The sequence below is a fragment of the Dermacentor albipictus genome, chromosome 6 (assembly GCF_038994185.2).
Source record: "Dermacentor albipictus isolate Rhodes 1998 colony chromosome 6, USDA_Dalb.pri_finalv2, whole genome shotgun sequence".
NCBI classification, from domain to species: Eukaryota; Metazoa; Arthropoda; class Arachnida; order Ixodida; family Ixodidae; genus Dermacentor; species Dermacentor albipictus.
Window position 1 is genome coordinate 90,163,715 of NC_091826.1, and position 21,102 is coordinate 90,184,816.

The window sequence follows — 21,102 nt, forward strand, 5'->3', positions numbered from 1 at the left end:
TGCCCAAGGGCCAGAAAGAGAAAAAGAACAGAGGCGTGCTTACGCGGAAGCGGCTGGTTCTGAGCATCACTCGGTGGCCGTCGCACGAGGCGCGAGAGCACACGGTGCGGTTCCTTCACGCGATGACGATGACGATGATGATTACGCCAAGGGCAGTGGTGTGCGCCCTTAGAGGTTCCGGTTAAAATTGCTCGCTAAGCACCGTGCCGCAATTGTAGTAAGTTCTGCAGAATGAAAATGAATTTCACGTTATGCCAGCTGGTGATATTCAGAAACAAACAAGTTGCTTGCAGAATGGACGCCACACAGAGCTAGGCGAAGACGAACACAACCTTGCCCTGAACAATAACAACGAACGCAACAGAGCGCTCTGTTTTCTTCGTCTTCTTCTCTTTGTGGCGTCCTTTGTGCACGACATGCTTATTTCTCAATGCAAATAAAATTTGTAGGAAGGAAATGTTGCGCAACAATAAAAAGGTGCAAGCGCCTTGTTATTTTCACTCTGAGTTTCTAGCTGGAGGATACAAAAGAATGACAGCGCATTCATTGTTTGGAGACGATTGTCGACGGTAATGAGATGACCAAGTAAGTGGCGATGGGATATATGTTTAGTACAATATCATGATGGTATTCCGTACGCTGTAATAACGTAAGATACTTGACGAGTTTAGCCTTCGTAATATGTACAACGTCTTGTGCCTTCTGTCCTTGTACGATGGCGCTAAATATGCTTTCCAAGTCAGTTTACCAACACACCCAATGAATGGCAATGGTGTAATATTTACGCCCGCTTAGAAATAGCGTTGTCGAACATGGTGGCACCCATGGCTGCTACTTCAGCGTTAAATATCATGATGGCTACGCACTTGCGCTTGTTGACCATCAGTAACTATTGAATATTTTGCTTCCTGTAAAATCACCTAAAACGTTAATTATGCACGCATGGCCCATCAGAATTCGGAGATCGTTCGGCGATTATGGCATTCGTACTTCTAACAAAATGCGTCCGTATAGCGATGACGGGAGCGCTGCTAATGGTTTGTCTAGAATTGGATTAGTTTTGCACGAGGCACTGCCTGGCGCCTTCTTTTCTAAAGTCTTCCTTACGTTTGCGATCCCGTACGGGAAAATAAATGTATTGAATAGAAGCGTACCATACCATCTTGCAAAGATGCTGCCATTTAATGTACGTAAGGCTACAAACGCTATTCTAAAACTCTATAATGCTGGTTCCATTACCGTGATCATTTATTGTAGAATGGACGTGCTATGGACTCATAACTAACGTTTCATGGGAGTTTAAAGGAAGCGAAAGCTCCTTTCCCTAGTCAATGGCGACGAGCGAGAGCGTAGCCGTGCCACGAATTTACGCTGAGGAGGGAGCCTTGGGTGCCGCATGATGGACAACGCTATTTCTTAGTGCGTGTAAGTATCACGAACCCCGAATTCGTCAAATATAGTACGTTGTCACAGCAAACGTAAACCACAGAAACCCGATAACGTACATAAGTAATTAGTTTGGGTTTCGTTGCAGATGCTATTCTAAAGCTGTGTAATATCGAAGACAAGCCTACCCCGCTTCTAGGTTGGAAGGAAATGCCTCATGAAAAAGGATGCGTTAGGTTTGAATGATGGCATGTAGCGGAAAACGCTTATACGGCACGTCAGGGTCTTGCCAGGCGAAACGTACCGTATGGGTATATCTCGCGTTTGGCTGCAACGTTCCCTTTCAAGCTTCTTCACGCTGTTCGTAGGCGGCCGTACCTTTTGATGTGATAGCAGGGCCGCCTTTTCAGCGTCCCGGCATGCTCAGTTACGATATTGCCAGATTGAACGTTGAAATTGTTGATTATCTCGAACCAGGCGCGATTCTCAACTTGTCCTAAAAAAAGTGGGGAGGTATTAAAATCTGATTCCGAAAAAGACATACAGGAAACTACTCCCAAAGCTCTAATAACGTAAATGAACACAAAAAATATTGTTAGCCTCTTGAAACTGACGTTTCTACCGGAAATGTAGTCCCGCTTCGCCTATAAACGACTTTGAGAGAGAGAGAGAGAGAGAGAGAGAGAGAGAGAGAAAGAAACTTTATTTCGTTCTTTCAAGGATTTAGCGTCTCGAGGTCTCCGTCGTCTTCTTGGGCGCCGGCGACTTGGAGCCTCTTCCGGCAAGGGTGCGCCCCTATTGCAGGGCTCCACTGAGCCTAGCTACCTCACTAGCGTGCTGCACAAAGGCCCTTTGGGCCGTGAGCTCGCAGCTGGTAAGCCGACTATCCCATTTCTGCGCACTCGGGTTATTTTGTTGGTGGAATGATTGATTGTGTTACATTCCCATGTGACATGACAGAGTGTGGGTGTGGCCCCGCACCATGGGCAGGTGCCTCTGTATTGTCTTGGGTACATTTTGTTTAGGATGTATCAATTTGGAAAGACGTTTGTCTGTAATCTGCGCCAACTCGTTGCTTCCTGCCTCGTTACAGCTTTGTGCGGTGGGGGATATTTGGCTCTCGTCCCTCTGCGTAAGTTTAAGATTTTTGTGTATCCTCCTTCACAAGCGTGTGGGTGATACTCCGAGGCGTGCGGCTGCTCTGCTCGGAATGTGGTCTCTCGAACTAGGCTGTCTGCCCTTTCGTTACCCTCTATGCCTGCGTGGGCCGGAATCCAGATTAACTTGTGCGTAACGTTCCTCTCGGCGAAGTTGGCTCCGCCAAGAATTCTGAGGGCGGCTTTGCTAATCCTGCCCCTCGTGTAATTTCTGCACGCTTCGTTCGAGTCTGTTAAGATGTTTAGAGGCCTGCCTGTCGTATATCCTTCTACTGCCGTCAGCGCCACGGCAATTTCTTCGGCCTCCGCTGTGTCGGCTGCCTTTGCCGTCGCACATGTGATCAGATTCCCGTCACTGTCCACCACCACCGCCGTGGCCGTGCGCTTCCCTTCTCGCGGGTACGTGGCAGCATCCGTGTATACCGTGTTGTCCAGTAGCGCTAGTGTCTTTTCCACGTATTCGGCTCGCGCCTGCCTTCTGCTCTCGTGGAAGTTGGGGTACATGTTCTTAGGTACTGGCCTAACGCTTATTGTTTTTCTTAAGCAGTCGGGCACGTCTGCGTATCTGTCTACGTGTCCGCTCGTGTCCCGTCCCAGTCTAGTCAGGAGCGCTCTCCCTGCAGGGGTGCTTTTGAGTCTGGCTTTTTGCGTTTGGAGCAGGCCTTCGGCCAGTTCGCTGAAAGTGTTGCTGATGCACAGTTGGAGCAGTTTTTCGTTTGACATGTTCTTTGGCAGATGGAGAGCCGTCTTGTATGCTTTCCTGAGTATCGTGTTCGCCTGTTCCCTCTCTCCTTTGGTCATCGCGTGGTACGGTAGCGAGTAGATGACTCGGCTGACGACCAGGCTGCCGACGAGTTTGTGTGTGTCTTCCTCTTTCATGCCGTATGTTTTTTGGGAGACCCTGTTGATCATCCGGCCCACCTGCTCCGTCGCTTTGCTCAGCAGGCTGATGGTGTGGCTGCATTTTCTGCTGCCCTGTAGCCACATGCCCACGATTCTGATCATATTCTTTTCCAGGATGTTTTGACCGTCAAGCGTTACTTCCAGTGTTGCTTGGGTGGGTTGTCTACCTACTCTCAGTAGTTCGGATTTTTCTGTGGAGCATATCATTCCCCTCTCTCTGGTGTACTTTTCGACACAGCGCGCAGCCTCTTGTAGCTTCTCTTGTTTTTCTCCCAGTGAACCATGGGCGACCCAAACCGTGACGTCGTCCCCGTACATCGCTTGTTGGATGCCCTGGATCTCGTCGAGTCGTTTTGCCAGGCCGATCATCGCCACATTAAATAGCACGGGCGATATCACGGAGCCTTGGGGTGTGCCTTTACACACTGTGGAGAAGGTGTCGCTTCTCAACTCCCCCAGCCCTACCGTTACCGTTCTGTCGGTTAGGAAGTCCTTGACGTAGTCGTGTTCTTTCCTTCCACAGTTGGTGTTGTTGAGGCCCTCCATTATGGCCGCGTGGCTGACGTTTTCGAAAGCGCCTTTGATGTCGAGCGCCATCACAGCGTTTTCACCCGCCTTAGGCATTGTGTCGAGTACCTCCTCTTTGAGTTGTAAGAGGACGTCCAGCGTCGATAGATTGGCCCTGAAGCCATACATGCTGTCAAGGTACCACCTCCCGTTCTCCAGGTGCTGCTGGATCCTTCTGGTGACTATTCTCTCATGCAGTTTTCCCAGGCACGACGTGAGCAAGATCGGCGTGAGATTCTCGATCTGTAGTTTCTTGCCCGGCTTGGGTATCATGACCACGACGGCGTGTTTCCATTCCGCCGGTACCTTCTCCTCTTTCCAGAGCGTGTTGAGGTACGACGTCAGCTGATCGATTGCCTCGTCGCTTAGGTTTCGTATGACGAGTTTCGAATCTTGACCGCTCGCGCCGTTGTATTGCAAAATGAGCGAAGCGTGGGGCGACTGGCTCGCTAATCAGGAGATCAGGAGACGCAGCGCATTGGTGATGCGTGGGCGCGATTCTCAGCAGCCACTGCAGACAGACCTCCGGTCATGCAGTCCTTGCTTTCCACATAGTCCCGGTGGAGTCATCGGTGAACAGACAACGCGCGCTACTCTCGCGCCATCTTGTAGCCATCGTCGCCGCTGAGCCCCTCTTGCGCTGCACTACGCTGTTTTTCTCCCGCTTTCGCTTTACTGCCCTCGTCCGCTTCCCCCCACATGTTGCCGCGGCAACACCCTCCTCCCCGCTGTGGTTGCTCAGTGGCTATGGTGTTGGGCTACTGAGCACAAAGTCGCGGGATGGAATCCCGGCCACGGCGGCCGCATTTCGATGGGGGCGAAAACACCCGTGTGCTTAGATTTAGGTGCACGTTAAAGAACCCCAGGTGGTCGATATTTAGCGGAGTCCTCCCCTACGGCGTGCCTCATAATCAGCAAGTGGTGTTGGCATGTAAAACCCCATAATTAAATTTTTAATCCTCCTCCGCTTCGCTCCTCGCGCTCTCTTCGCTATCACGGTCTTTCATCTGCGCACAGCGTTCGCTTTTTCATCTTTCGCTGTCCTCGTTCGCTCGGTTACGAGGATGCCGAGGGACAACGCCGACGCTGGCCGCAGCAACGGGCGCCTAACAGCTGCTCTCTAAGTATATGCCTGCATGAAAAGTCGAAATGATAAAATATATTAAATAGCCCCATCACGAGAACGAGTAAAATTCAAAGCACACAAATTTTTAAAAATCATGGTATGCCAATTTGTTCCCAGGTAAATTGTACGTGATGACTGCAAATAAAATCTAGCGTTTGTCTATTCGTATCTTTCTTTGTCTTCGTTAATTCATTTTCCTGTTCATAAAGCCTATATAGATAATTGCAATGTCATGTGTGCCTCTAATGTCGCCGGCTTTATCTCGTCCCTGAATTCCACCACCATTACGCTTAAAACTTTTTTCTGGGCGAGTTGGCACATACTTGATTTGAAAATTATGCTAGCGCTAACACATGTATCCACAAAGGAACAAGTATGACACACGGCTGCGCTTTTGTGTTGTACTTGTTCTTTTGTGGATGCATGTGTTAGAGCTGGTACAATTTTCAAATCAAAACCATTACGCTAAACCTGTCTTCCTTATGTCGACTTCTCACCTGGAAACACTCCCCTGCCTATCCCCATTGCTACGAATTCCAGCGCTTCTGAAGTAGGGACGTTCCCTACGGTGCAGTCTGGCTGAATATCACCCATTGCAGCGCAACCTACCGAGTCATCTCCTGCAGTTTGCTGTAGCACACACACGAGATGTGTAGAGGATGTCTTTAGACTATGCAGGTTGTCTATAATCAATACATGAGCGTAGAAAATGCGGCGTTTTTTAGAACGATAGCTCTGCTATTCCCGGCACAAACCGAGAAAACGCCCGGTTCCGTAAATATGACCTTCAACATCAGCCAAGGTCAAGCTGTGACTTAGCCTGCCACTATCGGTGGCGGATGCGTACGCCGCATGGGCGACGATATCTTCAAAGCGATCTGTCATGCGTACAAAGTGGGCCCAGGGCTGGTAGCTTCGTATGCGCTGCGCTTTCGACACTTTGTTCGCCTTGAAGCGAGACGCAGCATGAAGATCAATTCGCTCGTTGTTACTCCAGCACCGAGAAGCGTCTGTGTCCTTTCCCAAAGCAAGCAAAACAGGGTATCGCTCGACAAACTTGGTTTAACCGCGTTCAACCACGGGAAATTTTTTAGAAGTCGTTTCTTGGCGAAGCGGGACTACATTTCCGGTAAAAACGTCAGTTTCAAGAGGCTAACAATATTTTTTGTGTTCATTTACATTTTTAGAGCTTTGGGAGTAGTTTCCTGAATATCTTCTTCGGAATCAGATTTTAATACCTCCCCACTTTTTTTTAGGACAAGTTGACAATCGCGCCTCATTCGAGATATTCGTCAATTTCAACGTTCAATCTAGCAATATCGTAACTGAGCATGCCGGGATGCTGAAAAGGCGGCCCTGCTATCACATCAAAAGGAACGGCCGCCTACAAACAGCGCGACGAAGCTTGAAAGGGAACGTTGCAGCCAATCGCGAGAGATACCCATAGGGTACGTTTCGCCTGGCAAGACTCTAATACGACGTGCCGTATAAGTATTTTCCGCTACATGCCATCATTCAAACCTACCGCATCCTACTTCATGAGGCATCTCCTTGCAACCTAGAAGCGGGTTAGGCTTGTTTTCGATATTACACAGTTTTTGAATAGCATCTGGAACGAAACCCAAAGTGATTACGTATGTACGTCATCGGGTTTCGGTGGTTTACGTTTGCTGTGACAACGTACCATATTTGACGAATTCGGTGTTCGTCATACTTACACGCACTAAGAAATAGCGTTGTCCATCATGCGGCACCCAAGGCTCCCTCCTCAGCGTAAATTCGTGGCATGGCTACGCTCTCGCTGATCGCCATTGACTAGGAAAATGAGCTTTCGCTTCCTTTAAACTCCCATGAAACGTTGGTTATGAGTCCATAGCGCGTCCATTCTACACTAGAGGTCCACGGTAATGCAACAAGCATTATAGAGCTTTAGAACAGCGTTTGTAGCTTTACGTACGTTAAGTGACATCATCTTTGCAGGATGGTATGGTACCCTTCCATACAATGCATTTATTTTGCCGTACGGGATCGCAAAGGTAAGGAAGACTTTAGAAAAGAAGACGCCAGGCAGTGCCTCGTGCAAAACTTATCGAATTCTAGATAATCCATTAGCAGCCCTCCCGTCGTCGCTATACGGACGAGTTTTGTTAGAAGTACGAATGCCATAATCGCCGAACGATCTCCGAATTCTGATGGGCCATGCGTGCATAATTAACGTTTAAGGTGACTTTACAGGAAGCGAAATATTCAATAGTTACTGGCGGTCAACGAGCGCAAGAGTGTAGCCATAATGATATTTAACGCTGAAGTAGCAGTCATGGGTGCCACCATGTTCGACAACGCTATTTCTTAGCGTGAGTAAATATTACAGCATTTCCATTCGTTGGGTGTGTTGGTAAACTGACTTGGAAAGCATATTAATCGCCATCGGACAAGGACAGAATGTAGAAGACCGTGTACATATTACGAAGGCTAAACTCGTCAAATACCTCACGTTATCACAGCGCACGGAATACCATCATATCATCATATTGTACTAAACGTATATCCCATAGCCAGTTACATGGTCATCTCATTACCGTCGACAATCGTCTCCAAACAATAAATGCGCTGTCATTCTTTTGTATCCTGCAGCTAGAAACTCAGAGCGAAAATAACAAGGGGCCCTTTTTATTGTTGCGCAACATTTCCTTCCTACAAATTTTATTTGCATTCACGAATAAGCGTGTCGTGCACAAAGGACGCCACAAAGAGAAGAAGACGAAGAAAGTAGAGCGCTCTGTTGCGTTCGTTGTTATTGTTCAGGACAAGGTTGTTTTCGTCTTCGCCCCTGTGTGGCGTCCATTCTGCGAGCAACTTGTTTATTTCCGAAAATCACCAGATGGCATAACGTGAAACTTATTTTCATTTTGCAGAACTTACTACAATTGCGGCACGGTGCTTAGCAACTAATTTTAACAGGAACCTCTAAGGGCGCACACCACTGCCCTTGGCGTAATCATCATCGTCATCGTCATCGCGTGAAGGAGCCGCACCGTGCGCTCTCGCGCCTCGTGCGACGGCCTCCGAACGATGCTCGGAACCAGCCGCTTCCACGTAAGCCGTTGTTCTTTTTCTCTTTCTGGCCAGCGGGCATCTGTTCGCCGTCTGTTTCGCGGTTACGGGTCAACCAGCGGTCGCCATTCTAGCTCAGCAAGGGGTGACGCGAAGCAAGCGGTTGCATTTCCTTGCGTTGAGCGTTTTGCGTCGCTTAAGCATTCCGGTGGGTGCGCTGTAGTTACGCTGACTCGTTCTTCAAGTATTGCGTAAGCGTTACCGCTGTGGTGATGCAAATGCTTTAGGGCGAAGCTGTTAAGGGCTACTTACCCCAGGATCGAGTCCGTCTGTCGAAAGTATGGTCACAAAAAAAGGGGTGTAGCTCTTCTTTTACCGAAACATTTACCGAAATTAGCGGTTAAGGTGACTGCAACATTACGCCGAGTTTAATATACTGTTTTTGCTTACGTAGGGCACAGTGAAGTTTCAGATACTGTAGAATTCCTGTCTGCAATGCGGCGGTACTTGCAAACGTCACTACCTTATGAAAGAATAAGAATAAATTTCAAAAGATGTATGCCTTGTCCCGGTCCTTCACTAGTATTAATAATAATAACAGTAAGAATATATATATATATATATATATATATATATATATATATATATATATATATATATATATATATATATATATATATATATATATATATATATATATGATGTATGAATGTATCGGCCACGGATCCGACCGCACATATCTTTCTCAGCACTTGTCTTGACTTTTCATTAACCCAACTTATTAGTCAACCAACAAGATCCACGGAAACTTCTGCCACTATACTAGACTTAGGTTTAACTAATAATCCTGATATATTTTCCGACATAACTCATGAACCAGGCATCGCTGACCATGATGTTATAACTGGATGCACTAATTTCTGCGTGAGCAAAAGAATAATTACCAAAAAGAAAATAAGGTGTTCCGGTAAAGCCAATTTCGACGCATTTAAAAATGAATTAACAACATTTTCAGGTCAATTTCTGCAGGATTTTCAATCATGTTCTATTGAGCAGAACTGGGTCCTCTTTAAAGGCACCCTCAGTTCACTTATTGACATTTGCATTCCTATGTCATCCATTTCCTGCAAAAGCAGTTCTCCTTGGTTTACCAACAAGCTTCGGCGGCTTAATAACAAAAAGAGGAGACTTTACAGGCAGGCAAAGCTGACTGGTCTAGCGAGTGCCCATGATAAACACAAAGCGTGTGAAAAGGCTTATAAGGCTTTGCTAAAATCTACTCGCCATAACTTTTTTTCTGATGTTTTACCATCCATGCTAAAAGATAGTACTCGTCGCTTTTGGCGTGTGATGAACCGTGCAATTCGCACCGACATCATTCTTACTGATTCTTATGGTGTGCCTATCCCCGATTCACATTGCGCTCGACTTCTTAATGATACGTTTGTAACAATTTTCACTCATGAAAATGTTAACTCATTGCCAACTTTTAAGACATTAGTGGGAATCACAATGCGTGAGGTAGTCATCAGTGAGGCTGGTGTTTTATCTCTACTAACCTATCTTAATATGTCATCTAGTGCCGATCATCTAGGTTTCAATAATAAAATTTTAAAGTATACATCGCATAGTATTTGTTCTATGTTAACCGCACTATTTTCCCAGGCACTATCAACTGGTGGTATTCCTAATGACTGGCGCATTGCCAAAATAATACCCATTTTAAAATCAGGTGATCGTGCTTCTCCCCTTAATTATCGTCCCATCTCCTTAACCAGCACTATTTTTAAATTACTCGAACATATCATACACAGTCATCAATGTCCTTGAAGACCATAACATTATTTTTAAGCACCAGCACGGTTTTAGCAAGGGCTGCTAATGCGACGCCCAACTTGCCGGGTTTATTAACTACATTCATGCACTAATAGACGCCGGGTTCCAAGTTGACGCAATATTTTTAGATTTGTCTAAGGCATTTGACCGTGTTTCACACCATAGGTTGTTACTTAAAGTTTCACAGCTTAACATTCATCCTGCTATAATTGCATGGATCACCGATTTTCTCTCATCTAGAAAACAGTTTACATCAGTTAAGAATTCCAAGTCATGTTATGCTGATGTTACGTCCGGCGTTCCCCAAGGCAGCGTACTAGGACCTTTACGCTTTCTAATTTATAATAATGATTTACCCAGTTGTGTGTCATCCAAAATCAGACTATTTGCAGACGATTGTGTAGTTTATCGATGTGTAACAAGTAACACGGAAACACATTTACTAGAAACTGACCTGGACGCAATAAGTGCATCGTGTTCTGATTGGTTTGCCATTAAATATTTCCGAAACTAAACTCATGTCTTTCACCAATAGGCCACGAATCCCAACCACCTACTCCCTTGATAACAACGCTGTGGAACTCGCAACTACTTACAAGTACCTTGGCATCAATCTTCAGTCTAACTTATCATGGGATAATCATAATAATCTTACCCTTGCCTCTTCAAACCGTACTCTCGGGCTTATTAAACATAACTTAAAAGAAGCCCCAATGCATGTTAAAAAAGTAGCATACACAGCATTAATCCGACCTAATCTAGAACACGCGTCTGCCATCTGGGATCCCGATCAAACATATCATCAGTAACATCGAAGCATCGCAGAACCGTGCAGCGCGATTTATATTATCAGATTATTCACGTTACACCAGCATCACCTCGTTAAAAAATAAAGCCGAGTTTGATAACTTAGCACTTCGCCGTAAAATTTCTCGCCTAGCACTTTTCCATAAGCTTTATCACCATCCATCACTTCACGATGATTTCTTTCAGTCACCACCAGTTATGTTTCCACGCCGTGACCATCCGTACAAAGTCAAACGCATTAACTGCCAGTCATCCCATTATGCATATTCGTTCTTACCACGCACAATAACTTAATGGTATGCCTTATCATCAGTAATTGCCACGGAACCAGACGACAAAGTTTCAACATTTAATTCGCTCACGATTCATCGACTAATCTTATTATTATTTTTGGGGACTTTTACAGTGTTTTTGATGTTTGTCGGTGTTTTTCGTTGCAGTTCACTTATCTCCTCCTAGTATGTACTAATGATTACTCTGCAATAATTGTGACCTAATAATCTTGTATATTACCTATGTTTCACTGTATTATTACTTCTGTTACATTCTCTTGTTTTTTAGTATGTTTTAGTATGTACTACCAGTGCCTGGGATTGCTCCCCCCCCCCCCCCCATTTAATACTCTCCTGATGAGGGCCTTTGCGGGTACTTTGAATAAATAAATAATTAAATAAATAGATGCGTCGATCGAGGTAAAACCAACCACAGCTTCGCTGCTCGTCCTTCACAGAGTGGAAGGGCTGAGGACTTCTTAATGACAGGTCAGGAGACAGCGGGAAAGGTCTGCCTAGTCTCAGGCTACCATGACGCCTTCGGCGATTACCCGTGCCCCTGGGAACATTGCTGCACGAAGGCACTATGAAATTCGAACGTTGGCGTAACGAAGAATCTTTCATCTCTCGAAGAGCCGGTTGTTTTATTCTTTCTTTTTTCTTTCTTCTTGTAGTCGCTAGATTTACCTATATATATATATATATATATATATATATATATATATATATATATATATATATATATATATATATATATATATATATGTAAATGTGTGTGTGTGTGTGTGTATGTGTGTGTGTGTGTGTTAGGAACTCACCAACTTCACAGCAAGCGCTGTGGGTTGCTAACCGTGAGAACGCGCAGCTTTCGAGGTGTTTACGCCGGCGTTGTTTCCCATCGCTACACTGATCGGACATTGTTTGCTAAATTGCGTGTTACGTTATCTTTCGGCTTTTCCGCTTCTTCGGAGGTCTGCCTACGCAGCTCCGTTGCTCTCGTATCCCCAGCGTTCTATTTTATATCGCAACATTACCCGCAAACGCTTTCACGTGAGCGCATTGCTTAGCAATATTGATGCTTTCATTATCCAGTTCTTTGTTTGGGTGCTTTGCGCTGTGCTTGAGACGCCAGATATCACCAAGCAAACACGGTAGAATATCCAAACAACACTTCACTTTAATCTTCACCGCCATTTAAGGTCCGTCGCAGTTAACAGAAAGAACTTTAATGAGTGCAGGGGGAATGTAGGCCATGATCTGGCGCTCTGCGCGGGCTCTGCTGGGAGAACATTGGCGACTCAACTACGGGGCTGTAAGCATAGGTGACGACTTGGAATCTGAACGGTCAGGCGCCAAGCGCGCTAGGCTGCCTCCATTCTTCAAAGCAGCACGCTTGTAGCGCAGTGCTACGCACTCGGCTGCAGAAAAACTGCTTGTTCATTTTCGCATGCCTGCGAGTGGGACGACAGGTGCCACTCAAAGTCTCCGCGAACAGACCAATCAATTCAACAAGAGTCTCCGCGCCGATTCAGGGTTGGCTGACTTGCCTATGGTAGTTGTGCGACGTCAAGATCTCTGTCTAGTTTCTAAAGCGAAGCTTTATTTCTTACATTTCCGGGTTTGGCATAAGTACTTACTTCTGGGCGCTGTTGGGTTGATGGCTATATGGGCGTATATGCCGATATATCAGCATTGCCATCACTATCATCCGCCTATCTATGTCCACTGCGGGACAAAGGCCTCTACCTGCACTTTCCTATTACCCCTGTACTCCGCCAACCGCTCCCACCTTGCACCTGCAAATTTCCAAATTTCATCACCCCACCTGGCTACTACCAAGCCAAGCATGCAGCCAGAGTGGGCGTTAAATTCAGATTCCATAATATTCATTATCACTGTGGAAATCATGTAGGATGTAGTGGCTCTTGCATCTACCGTTCTAGTGCCTTTATTTATCCATCGATGTCATCTGCTCTTTCATATGCAACAACAAGTTCGGCATTTCTTCGGAACTGCTTTGCAACTGATGCTCTAAGAATTGACTGTACGAGCAATAATTCTTTGTCTCAATAATATTGCCAGTCTCAAGGCACAAGTGCCATTTTGCCGGCTGTTTTTATAAATGAGAATATTAAAAATGCTGTGCCGTAAAGGTTAAGGCAGACATTGCAAACAAAGCAAAGCAACGACCCTTTATGTCATTTCATGACGATGCGAACTGCGCGCTACAATGAAAATGTTTTCGTAGATGATAACTAAAGCGATTGACATTCAACAAAAGCAACGCATAGATGAAGCCATGAAGGCTGTGGTCATTCTACAAGCAAGGACATGGTTCGCCATAAAGTACATACCTAAAAGCGATTGTGTGTGAATACTAACCATCATATTTCAGCAAATATATTGTGAGCAATTGCATCAATGATTAAGGTGCTAGAAGATAAAAAAATAACTTAAAACGATAACAGTGGCGCCCAAAAAACAGCGCTAATCATCTAAACACTGCGTAATACGCGATAGCGCATTAGAAAACTAGTTTATTCTGTGTACAATCTTTTAAAGCGAAAGCTTTACTACGCCCGCCAGCGACCCATTGCTGCTCGTCGCGCCGTATGCCGTATGCAGGCAGCCGTATGCCGTATGCCGCATGCCTTATGCAGTGGCCGACGAACGACCTTGCTTGGTTCCTGAAATTTTTATGCACTTGGCTCGGCTGTGTGCGTAATAGGATTAATTGAATGCAAACTTTTACGTCACCTGTTCTGGTGTGCAAGACCCTTTATGAGTGTATTACTATTATTCATTTTCGTGGTCCTCCGCTCCTGAAGACAATATACAATTCGCCGCAGAGAATTCAATCCAGTCCGTAATGTTAGTGTCCCTATTGAGCCTGGAGAGTTCAGGCTCAAGGTTCAGGTTCAGGTTCAGGCTCGCAACCCTCCTTTTGGCACCTTAAACCGTAAGAAAGAGAGACAAAAGGGAAGGAAAGACAGGGAGGTTAGCCAGGTTAGCCAGCCGGAATTTACACTGGCTAACCTCCCTGTCTTTCCTGCCCTTTTGTCTCTCTCTTAGGGTTTAAGGTGCCAAAACCACGGTTGCGAGACACGCCGTAGTGGGAGACTCCCGATTTCTTTTGACCACTTAGGGTTCTTTAACGTGAATCTGAATGTAAGTACACAGGCGTTTTTTTACATTTCGCACGCCTGGAATAATGGCTGCCGCAGCCGAAGTCAAACATCGCTATAGTAATTTATTCCTGAAGCCGTGATACCGCGTGGCAAATTACCAGTTCGACTTTAGGATCTACATGTGAATTAATATCACGCTCAACAATTTTACTTGGGGTGCTTGCACACAATATAGGCCGGTAATTAAAATAGTTTTGAGCAGCAACTTACTTGCGCTAGACAACCAGGTTTTCGGCTTTCCAGTCAGACGGCAGAATAAAGAACTCAAGCAATACCTGGAGGAAATTTCTTCCCGATATAGAGCCTGATAAGCCGTGGTAATTTTGAAAAAATTCGTGCAAATTTCATTCACATGCCGCACTGGCGTAGTGTATTTGGTGGCGTGCTGCTAAGTTAGAGGGAGCCAGATGGAATCGCGGCCGCGGCTGCAACATGTCGATCGGGGCGAAATGCAAAAACCGCCCGTGTACTGTGGATTGAGCGCACGTTAAAGAACCCCAACAGATTAAGATAACTCCGGAAATCGCCGCATAATAGCACGCCGCATAACTATATCATGGTTTTACGCAGTAAACGCACAGTCATTTATTAGTTTGCTCGATACCTGCAAGAGACGCAGTATTCACACTACATCAGCGAAGTGATCCCATCAGTATGTCACAACAGTTCTTGTCGGGAAAGGGCATAACATTCGCATCCACAGATAAATAGACGAGAACCAGGTGGTGCCAGTATTAGGCCCAAAATACATTTAGAAGTCTGGGCTAAGTAAATCAGAGGGAGCCGGATTCACAGGAAATTCATTTTTCGGGTGTGTACTTATTGATCAAATTCATGACTTTGCATGACTTTGTCATAAAAAAGGCGACAGCCTCATGAACAGAGCCAGAAAAGAAGCTTGGCATGTGAACAAAGACAAAGTGTACTCAATTGTTTATTAACTCACGTTGAATCCGCATTAAGTTGTTTAATGATAATTATACATTTCGACGAATTTTCGGCAGTCGTAGTGATCTTATTGTCACAAAATAAAAGGCTGGCGACTTACGCCCGGCAGCTTCGTTATTGGAGAAACCAGATCAGAGTAATTAGAGGAATTGATCGATGAGTAAATGATGTGTATTTCATGTTCTCGACTCCCAATTGGACAGGTCCCAGTGCCCCTCCTCAGAAGAAGTCAAGCGGTAAGTGCATGAGCTTCTTGTTCACAGATCGCCGTTGTTTACATTGGCAGTTCTCACAGCTCAGTGCATTTAACGCCTAGCCAACAAGTGGGAGCACTTAGATATTCGCTATTGTGATATCGCTTTCTTTCTTTGTGTGCTTGTGTTTTCGGGTGTCTACTTGTGTTTGTTTGTGTCTCGGCGAAAACTATTACCTCTGCAATGCTATTACTTCGCAAATTCGCACACAACACTAGTCCGACTCAATGTATTCGGGATAGATAATGCACAGTACAGTGCTGCCACTTCTCTCTACGAGCGTTGGTTGTAGAACAACAAATCCGCCGTCAAAGGCCCCTAAACTTTTTCGTTGTAGAGGTGTTCACGATACACATGAAAGATGGAAAATCGTCAAAGGCATAGGCAATCATTTGTTTCACGGGTGATTTTGTTCATGGAAGAGGTGTTCAACTGTGCTTACTAAACAGGTGTAAAGCCTATAACTAGCCTCGAAACTTACACTTTACCTGCATGTCGAGAATAACGTGCGCCTCATTCCCATTAAATTCAAGATTGAATTCTACCCTGACCCTAGGGGGTATTTCCTATACCTGCTCCAATACGCACTCACGTTCTTTACAGAGTATTACTTCGCAATAACCGTAAATAACATGCCACTGCTGAAGCTTAGCCCACACTTATCCCGTAAAATTCTCCTACTTTCCCCAAGTATAAACTGTGTTTCCCGTTCGTTTCCTTCGGGGCGTTCAGCCCGCTGTTGTCCAGTAGCCCTCGGCTACTGGACAACAGAGGAGGCGGCAAGCCAAACTTAAACACATCACGGGGCGTTCATCTGCCCGATATTCTTTCGTAGACGATGATTCATTGGTTTTATTTTTTGGTCACCCACATTTTGATCATGACACTTGGTGCTCCAGCACTGCCTGCTCCACATCGAGGATGCAGGGCATTATTCTGCAAGTGTCTACCTAGTGGACGTGCCCATTTCATCGGCTGCTGTAACGCTGACTGGCTGGGGTAGCCTGTCTCCTCACTCTTACCCCAGCCCAGCCCACAATTCAGATCTTGAGCAGCATATTAAATAAGCATGTCCACTAGGTGGACACTTACAGAATATGCCGCCAAGTGTGCGCCGTAGGCAGGTGGTTAGAGTTACGCTTCCTTCTCGCTGTTTAGGAGCGACAGCAAAGCCGTTTCTCGACGTAACGCCGGAAGACGCAGACAAATGGTTTGTGTAGTCCCCTTACATTGACATTGGGCTGCGATTCAAGCCACGATGGCTTAGCTGCTTTACTCTCGCCATAAATAACATCTAAGGACAATCTTTCACCTTTACATAATTGTGGCTATGTAGTTTGTACCTATTTGGTGTTTCAATATTTGCCTCCCTTCCGCTTTCTTCGAATCATGCCATCCAATGTAAGAAGTGCCGCAGTTTATTGGCATCGCATGCTTGCTTTAGTTCAACTGTTTCGCTCCCTATTTGCCAACTTCTGTACTCTTTAGCCTAGCATAAGTCAGCTAAGCCACCACACACTCTTTAAATTTCATTTTTTTCTTTTCTCTTGCCATTTGCCTGAGAATCGCTCTAACTGAACAAACGCTCTGGGTTCTCTTTTTCTTATATATTTTATTACAATGGGAAATCAAAGCGCACAGAGTGTTTCTTAGCTCCGATGGACAAGGACATAATCAATTGGGTGAGCGTCGGCATTTGGCAGGTGAAACAAGGCTGCGAGGAACGTTCATTTTCATGTTTATTTGTCAAAGACTGCGCGTACTCAGAATCTTCACAGATTGTCTTACACAGACAATGATTATTTACAGTTGTTCACATTCAACGAGCAGCTCTACAAGTATGAAGCAGCGTGTTACGCTGCATAATTTTAAAAATATATAATCTATGATAATATATATAATTTGTTTATCGATATAAATCTTGTAATGTGAAACGGGAAAAACAGGTGTTATCAGTAAAATATATTCATGAGAGTAATAAATAGATTGCGTTAAGTCATTTGCATCTGAAATTGTTTACATGGCTTCTGCATGCGATAAGCGACAACGGTCGCGTAAAACTAGCACGATATGCGAGACACGGCGTTCAGTTGTTGTGTATGCACGTATGTCATAAATCGCACATGTTCTTTATGCATCGCAAAAACGTTTTACTTGCGGTACCGCACCATGAAAATTCTAGTGATAAATTTACTGATAACTCGTGGATGCACCACTGCTATCCAATCTATTGGCGCGATTGTTGTCTAGGGCGACTTTTCAGACTAATAATGGAAGCTTTCAATGTCTTTTGCGACAATGGGTTGTCAGTTACTTCCGGTTTGCGGTACTTCCGGTTTGCGGTAACATCCGGCGTATAATAATTTCAAGCATCGTCCATCTTTCGCCGTCCAGGCAAGCAGAACTTCGAAGGACTGCGTACTGATCAACGCCGAGCTCAGGTGACCGTCATGCAAGAGCTTCTGCCCAGGAGCATCCGCCACACAAACTACAGGTACGGATATGGCGTGTACACGGCTGACTGCGAGAATGTTGGTTGCGTTGCACTCCAAAACAGCCTCGAGGCAATTGCAGTTATAACTGTGCTTTTAAATAAACTCCTTAGCCTCGTCTTTCTCTAAACACGCCCTAACTTCTCGCTCCACAAACAAATATTGCAGGCCTTAGTCGACGATCCACCGATATGCTAAGTAGTCCTTGCTGATTTAAATGCTCACAACTCTTCTTGGGCGGACTCTGTGTGCAAATCGAGAGACTGGTTAATTGAAGATTTTCTTTTTGCCATTCGGGCTTGCGGACTATAAAAGAATAAATCAGCTTTTAGAATAGTGCTTACAAGACATACTCTTCCATAGATTTGTGAATTGCATCTCCAAATATAGTAACATACCTCCATTGGAATCATATTAAAGATCTCTACGGCAGCGACCACTTTCCTATAGGGCTTAACACACACAAACAAACAAAATTATAGGATGAATGCTGGCCACACGCTCCTCGGTGGAAGGTAAAATCAGCTGACTGGACGCGCTTCCGCACACTCACACATGTGTCGCGGGGTCACTTCTGTGCCATAAGCATTGATAATGCTCTTGCGTAATTCACAGCTTTTCTTTATCAGTGGTACATTCAAATGCATCCCACAAATAAAAGGAGGGCCTACTGACGACGAGTTATATTCTAGAATGAAGGATGTAGTGAAGCGCATAAGCTGTAAAATAAGGTTTATGGACGCCTTCGGTATTCGGAAACTGCGGATGAGCTATTGATATTTTGAGCACGTAAAATTGTAAGGAATAACGTCTTCCTCACAGGCCAAGAAAGAAAGTTGGCAAAACTATGTGCGCGGCACAACCTCTTATACATATGGGGGAAATGTATGGAATGCAGATAATAGAATAAAAGGCCCGCAGTCAAAGTTGGGACCTATGATAAATAGGGAGTCTCGAAGACCAAGCAGAATATATATATATATTAGGGGTGTGCGAATATTCGAAATTTCGAATACGAATCGAATATTTTCCTTATTCGAAGCGTATTCGATTCGAGAAATGCATATTCGTAAATTCCCGAATATTCGAAGACGGCCGAATAATGGTCGAAACTGCGAATATTCGGACAGACTGTGAATAATTTAGCAATTAACGAATTATATGCTAGCTCCACATTCTCCTAAGAACATGTTTATTCACTGAGAGCTTCACATGATCCGCTCATTATATGTATGCTCTACATCAAGATGGCAAGCTGGGCCAGTTTGTTGGGATTCATAGTAAGGTTCGTTGCAGCGCCACACAAAACAGGGACAAAAGAAGGTACAAAACGACGACACAGCGTTACAGCACTGTGATCTTAAGTGCTGTAACGAACCTTACTATGAATGTGTACGCTCTGTTCTAGTCTATCTGCACCAGGCCCGTGAGACATGATCAGTTTCGATTTTTTTTACCAAGCTTTATTCCAGGGCTCTTTCATAACAATATATGATGTACTTTCGGGCTTTGTAAGTATGCGCAATAAAATATGCACCTAGAAAATGTTACCTGTCCTTGTCACAGTGCATAGAGAGCCCTTACTTTCTGAACATGTTGAGCAGTATATTTTCCTTCGCGATAATCTGTAACAAGCGTTTACTTGACAGAGCATTACCTGACATTACCTGAGTGCATTACCTATAATGAGTGCCTCTTTAACCTGAAGCAGCCTCGTAAAATGCAATATTATTTTTAAAAGGGTAATGAAGCTATTGTTACCTCGTTTTGCAATTTTTTAATACTACAAATATATTCGATATTCGATTCGATATTCGAAGACAGTTTTTCGCCTTATTCGTATTCGATTCGTATTCGAAAATTTCAATATTCGCACACCCCTAATATATATATATATATATATATATATATATATATATATATATATATATATATATATATATATATATATATATATATATATATATATATATATATATATATATCTTTGGAGAGCTCTGTACTGCATTTCCTTTGGGGTGTAGGCAAGTGAAAGAGAATAGAACGCTTCCAGGACCCATGCTATATATATATAGCATTTGGAATAATAAAGGCATGTAAAGATGTATAAAAACCCAGCATGGCAGGCCTCGGTTATTTTGTATGTTTATTTTTATGAGAAATTGAAATCGTATTAGTACTAAATACATGTCTAGAAAGACAGCGATTTCGGTGGTTAAGTGTGAGTGGTTGTTTGTGCCAAGTGGTTGTGGATGCTTTTATTTAGACGGGCATTAACCCACCAGCCGGTCTGGCCTGCGTAAGTATGGCCGCAGGTTAATGGCAACATGTACGGTACAACAACTTAACATGTTACGAACTTGGCGTCTTCTTTGCGAGCACCGACACGCTTTTGATTATTCGTTTTGTCATTATTTGGTCACCGCCTGGCAGATTCGTTGCAGCTTGTAAGGAGCGCTGAAAACAATGTCAACGCCAAACGAGTTGGCAAGGTTCTTTAGTCCGTGGGAAAGTCGATCCTTGATAGTTTCATCATTCTCATTGCAGCTTCGCGATGCGACTCTGGTCGTAACGTAGCCGTCATGCTTTGTACGCAAACACAGTAGCCAAAATAATACTTCGGGCCACTGAGGGTGTGCTGGTGCCGTGTTGCCGTCATAGTTGTTGCACCATCGTCATTCTGGCTTTGCCAACCGACTCTCGTCATGGTGTCGTAGGCACGCCATCTTCGTCATGCATTCGTTGTCATATAGTTGTCGGAAGCCTGTCGTGATTCCTGCAACGATGATGCATGCATGAATCATCGTTCCTGCAGCTTCGTCATTTAACTACCGTAGTGCCGTCGCCGTCGCACCATCATCGCCAAACCGTCTTTATGCTACCGTCGTCGTCACATCACGGTCGTCATAAACACCTCGTAATACCATTAGCCTTACAACGCCGTTATGTCACCGTTGTCATACGGTCACTCTGATCGGTTTGTTGTCCCACATTCATCATGCCATCGTGGTTGTTCCATATTGTTATTCGTCATGCGACTGTCGTCGCGTCTTAGTCACGCTTCATTGCCACACGGTCGTGATTGTCGTCATTCCGTCCTCAACAAACCTCT

General features: G+C 44.8%; 2 protein-coding genes across 3 annotated transcripts in view; one reads left to right on the forward strand and one right to left on the reverse strand.

The window, feature by feature from the left end:
• LOC135912394 (uncharacterized) overlaps positions 1–236 on the reverse strand; it is a 34,214-nt gene extending 33,978 nt beyond the window's left edge. Inside the window, exon 1 of the mRNA XM_065444840.1 lies at positions 44–236. Within this exon, the coding sequence (XP_065300912.1) occupies positions 44–67 (24 nt within the window). The 5' untranslated portion in view covers positions 68–236. The remainder of the gene's footprint in view (positions 1–43) is intronic.
• LOC135912374 (uncharacterized) overlaps positions 1–21,102 on the forward strand; it is a 179,125-nt gene that overhangs the window by 36,567 nt on the left and 121,456 nt on the right. Inside the window, exons 1-3 of one of the 2 annotated variants that reach the window (XR_011515329.1) lie at positions 8,203–8,235; positions 15,448–15,480; positions 17,893–17,992. Coding sequence is in view for 1 of the 2 variants with exons in the window: in XM_070541018.1 (XP_070397119.1) it covers positions 15,448–15,480; positions 17,893–17,992 (133 nt within the window). In the remaining variant the exon portion in view is untranslated. Of the gene's footprint in view, positions 1–8,202; positions 8,236–15,447; positions 15,481–17,892; positions 17,993–21,102 lie in introns of those variants that run through there. The other variant, XM_070541018.1, reaches the window with a different exon arrangement.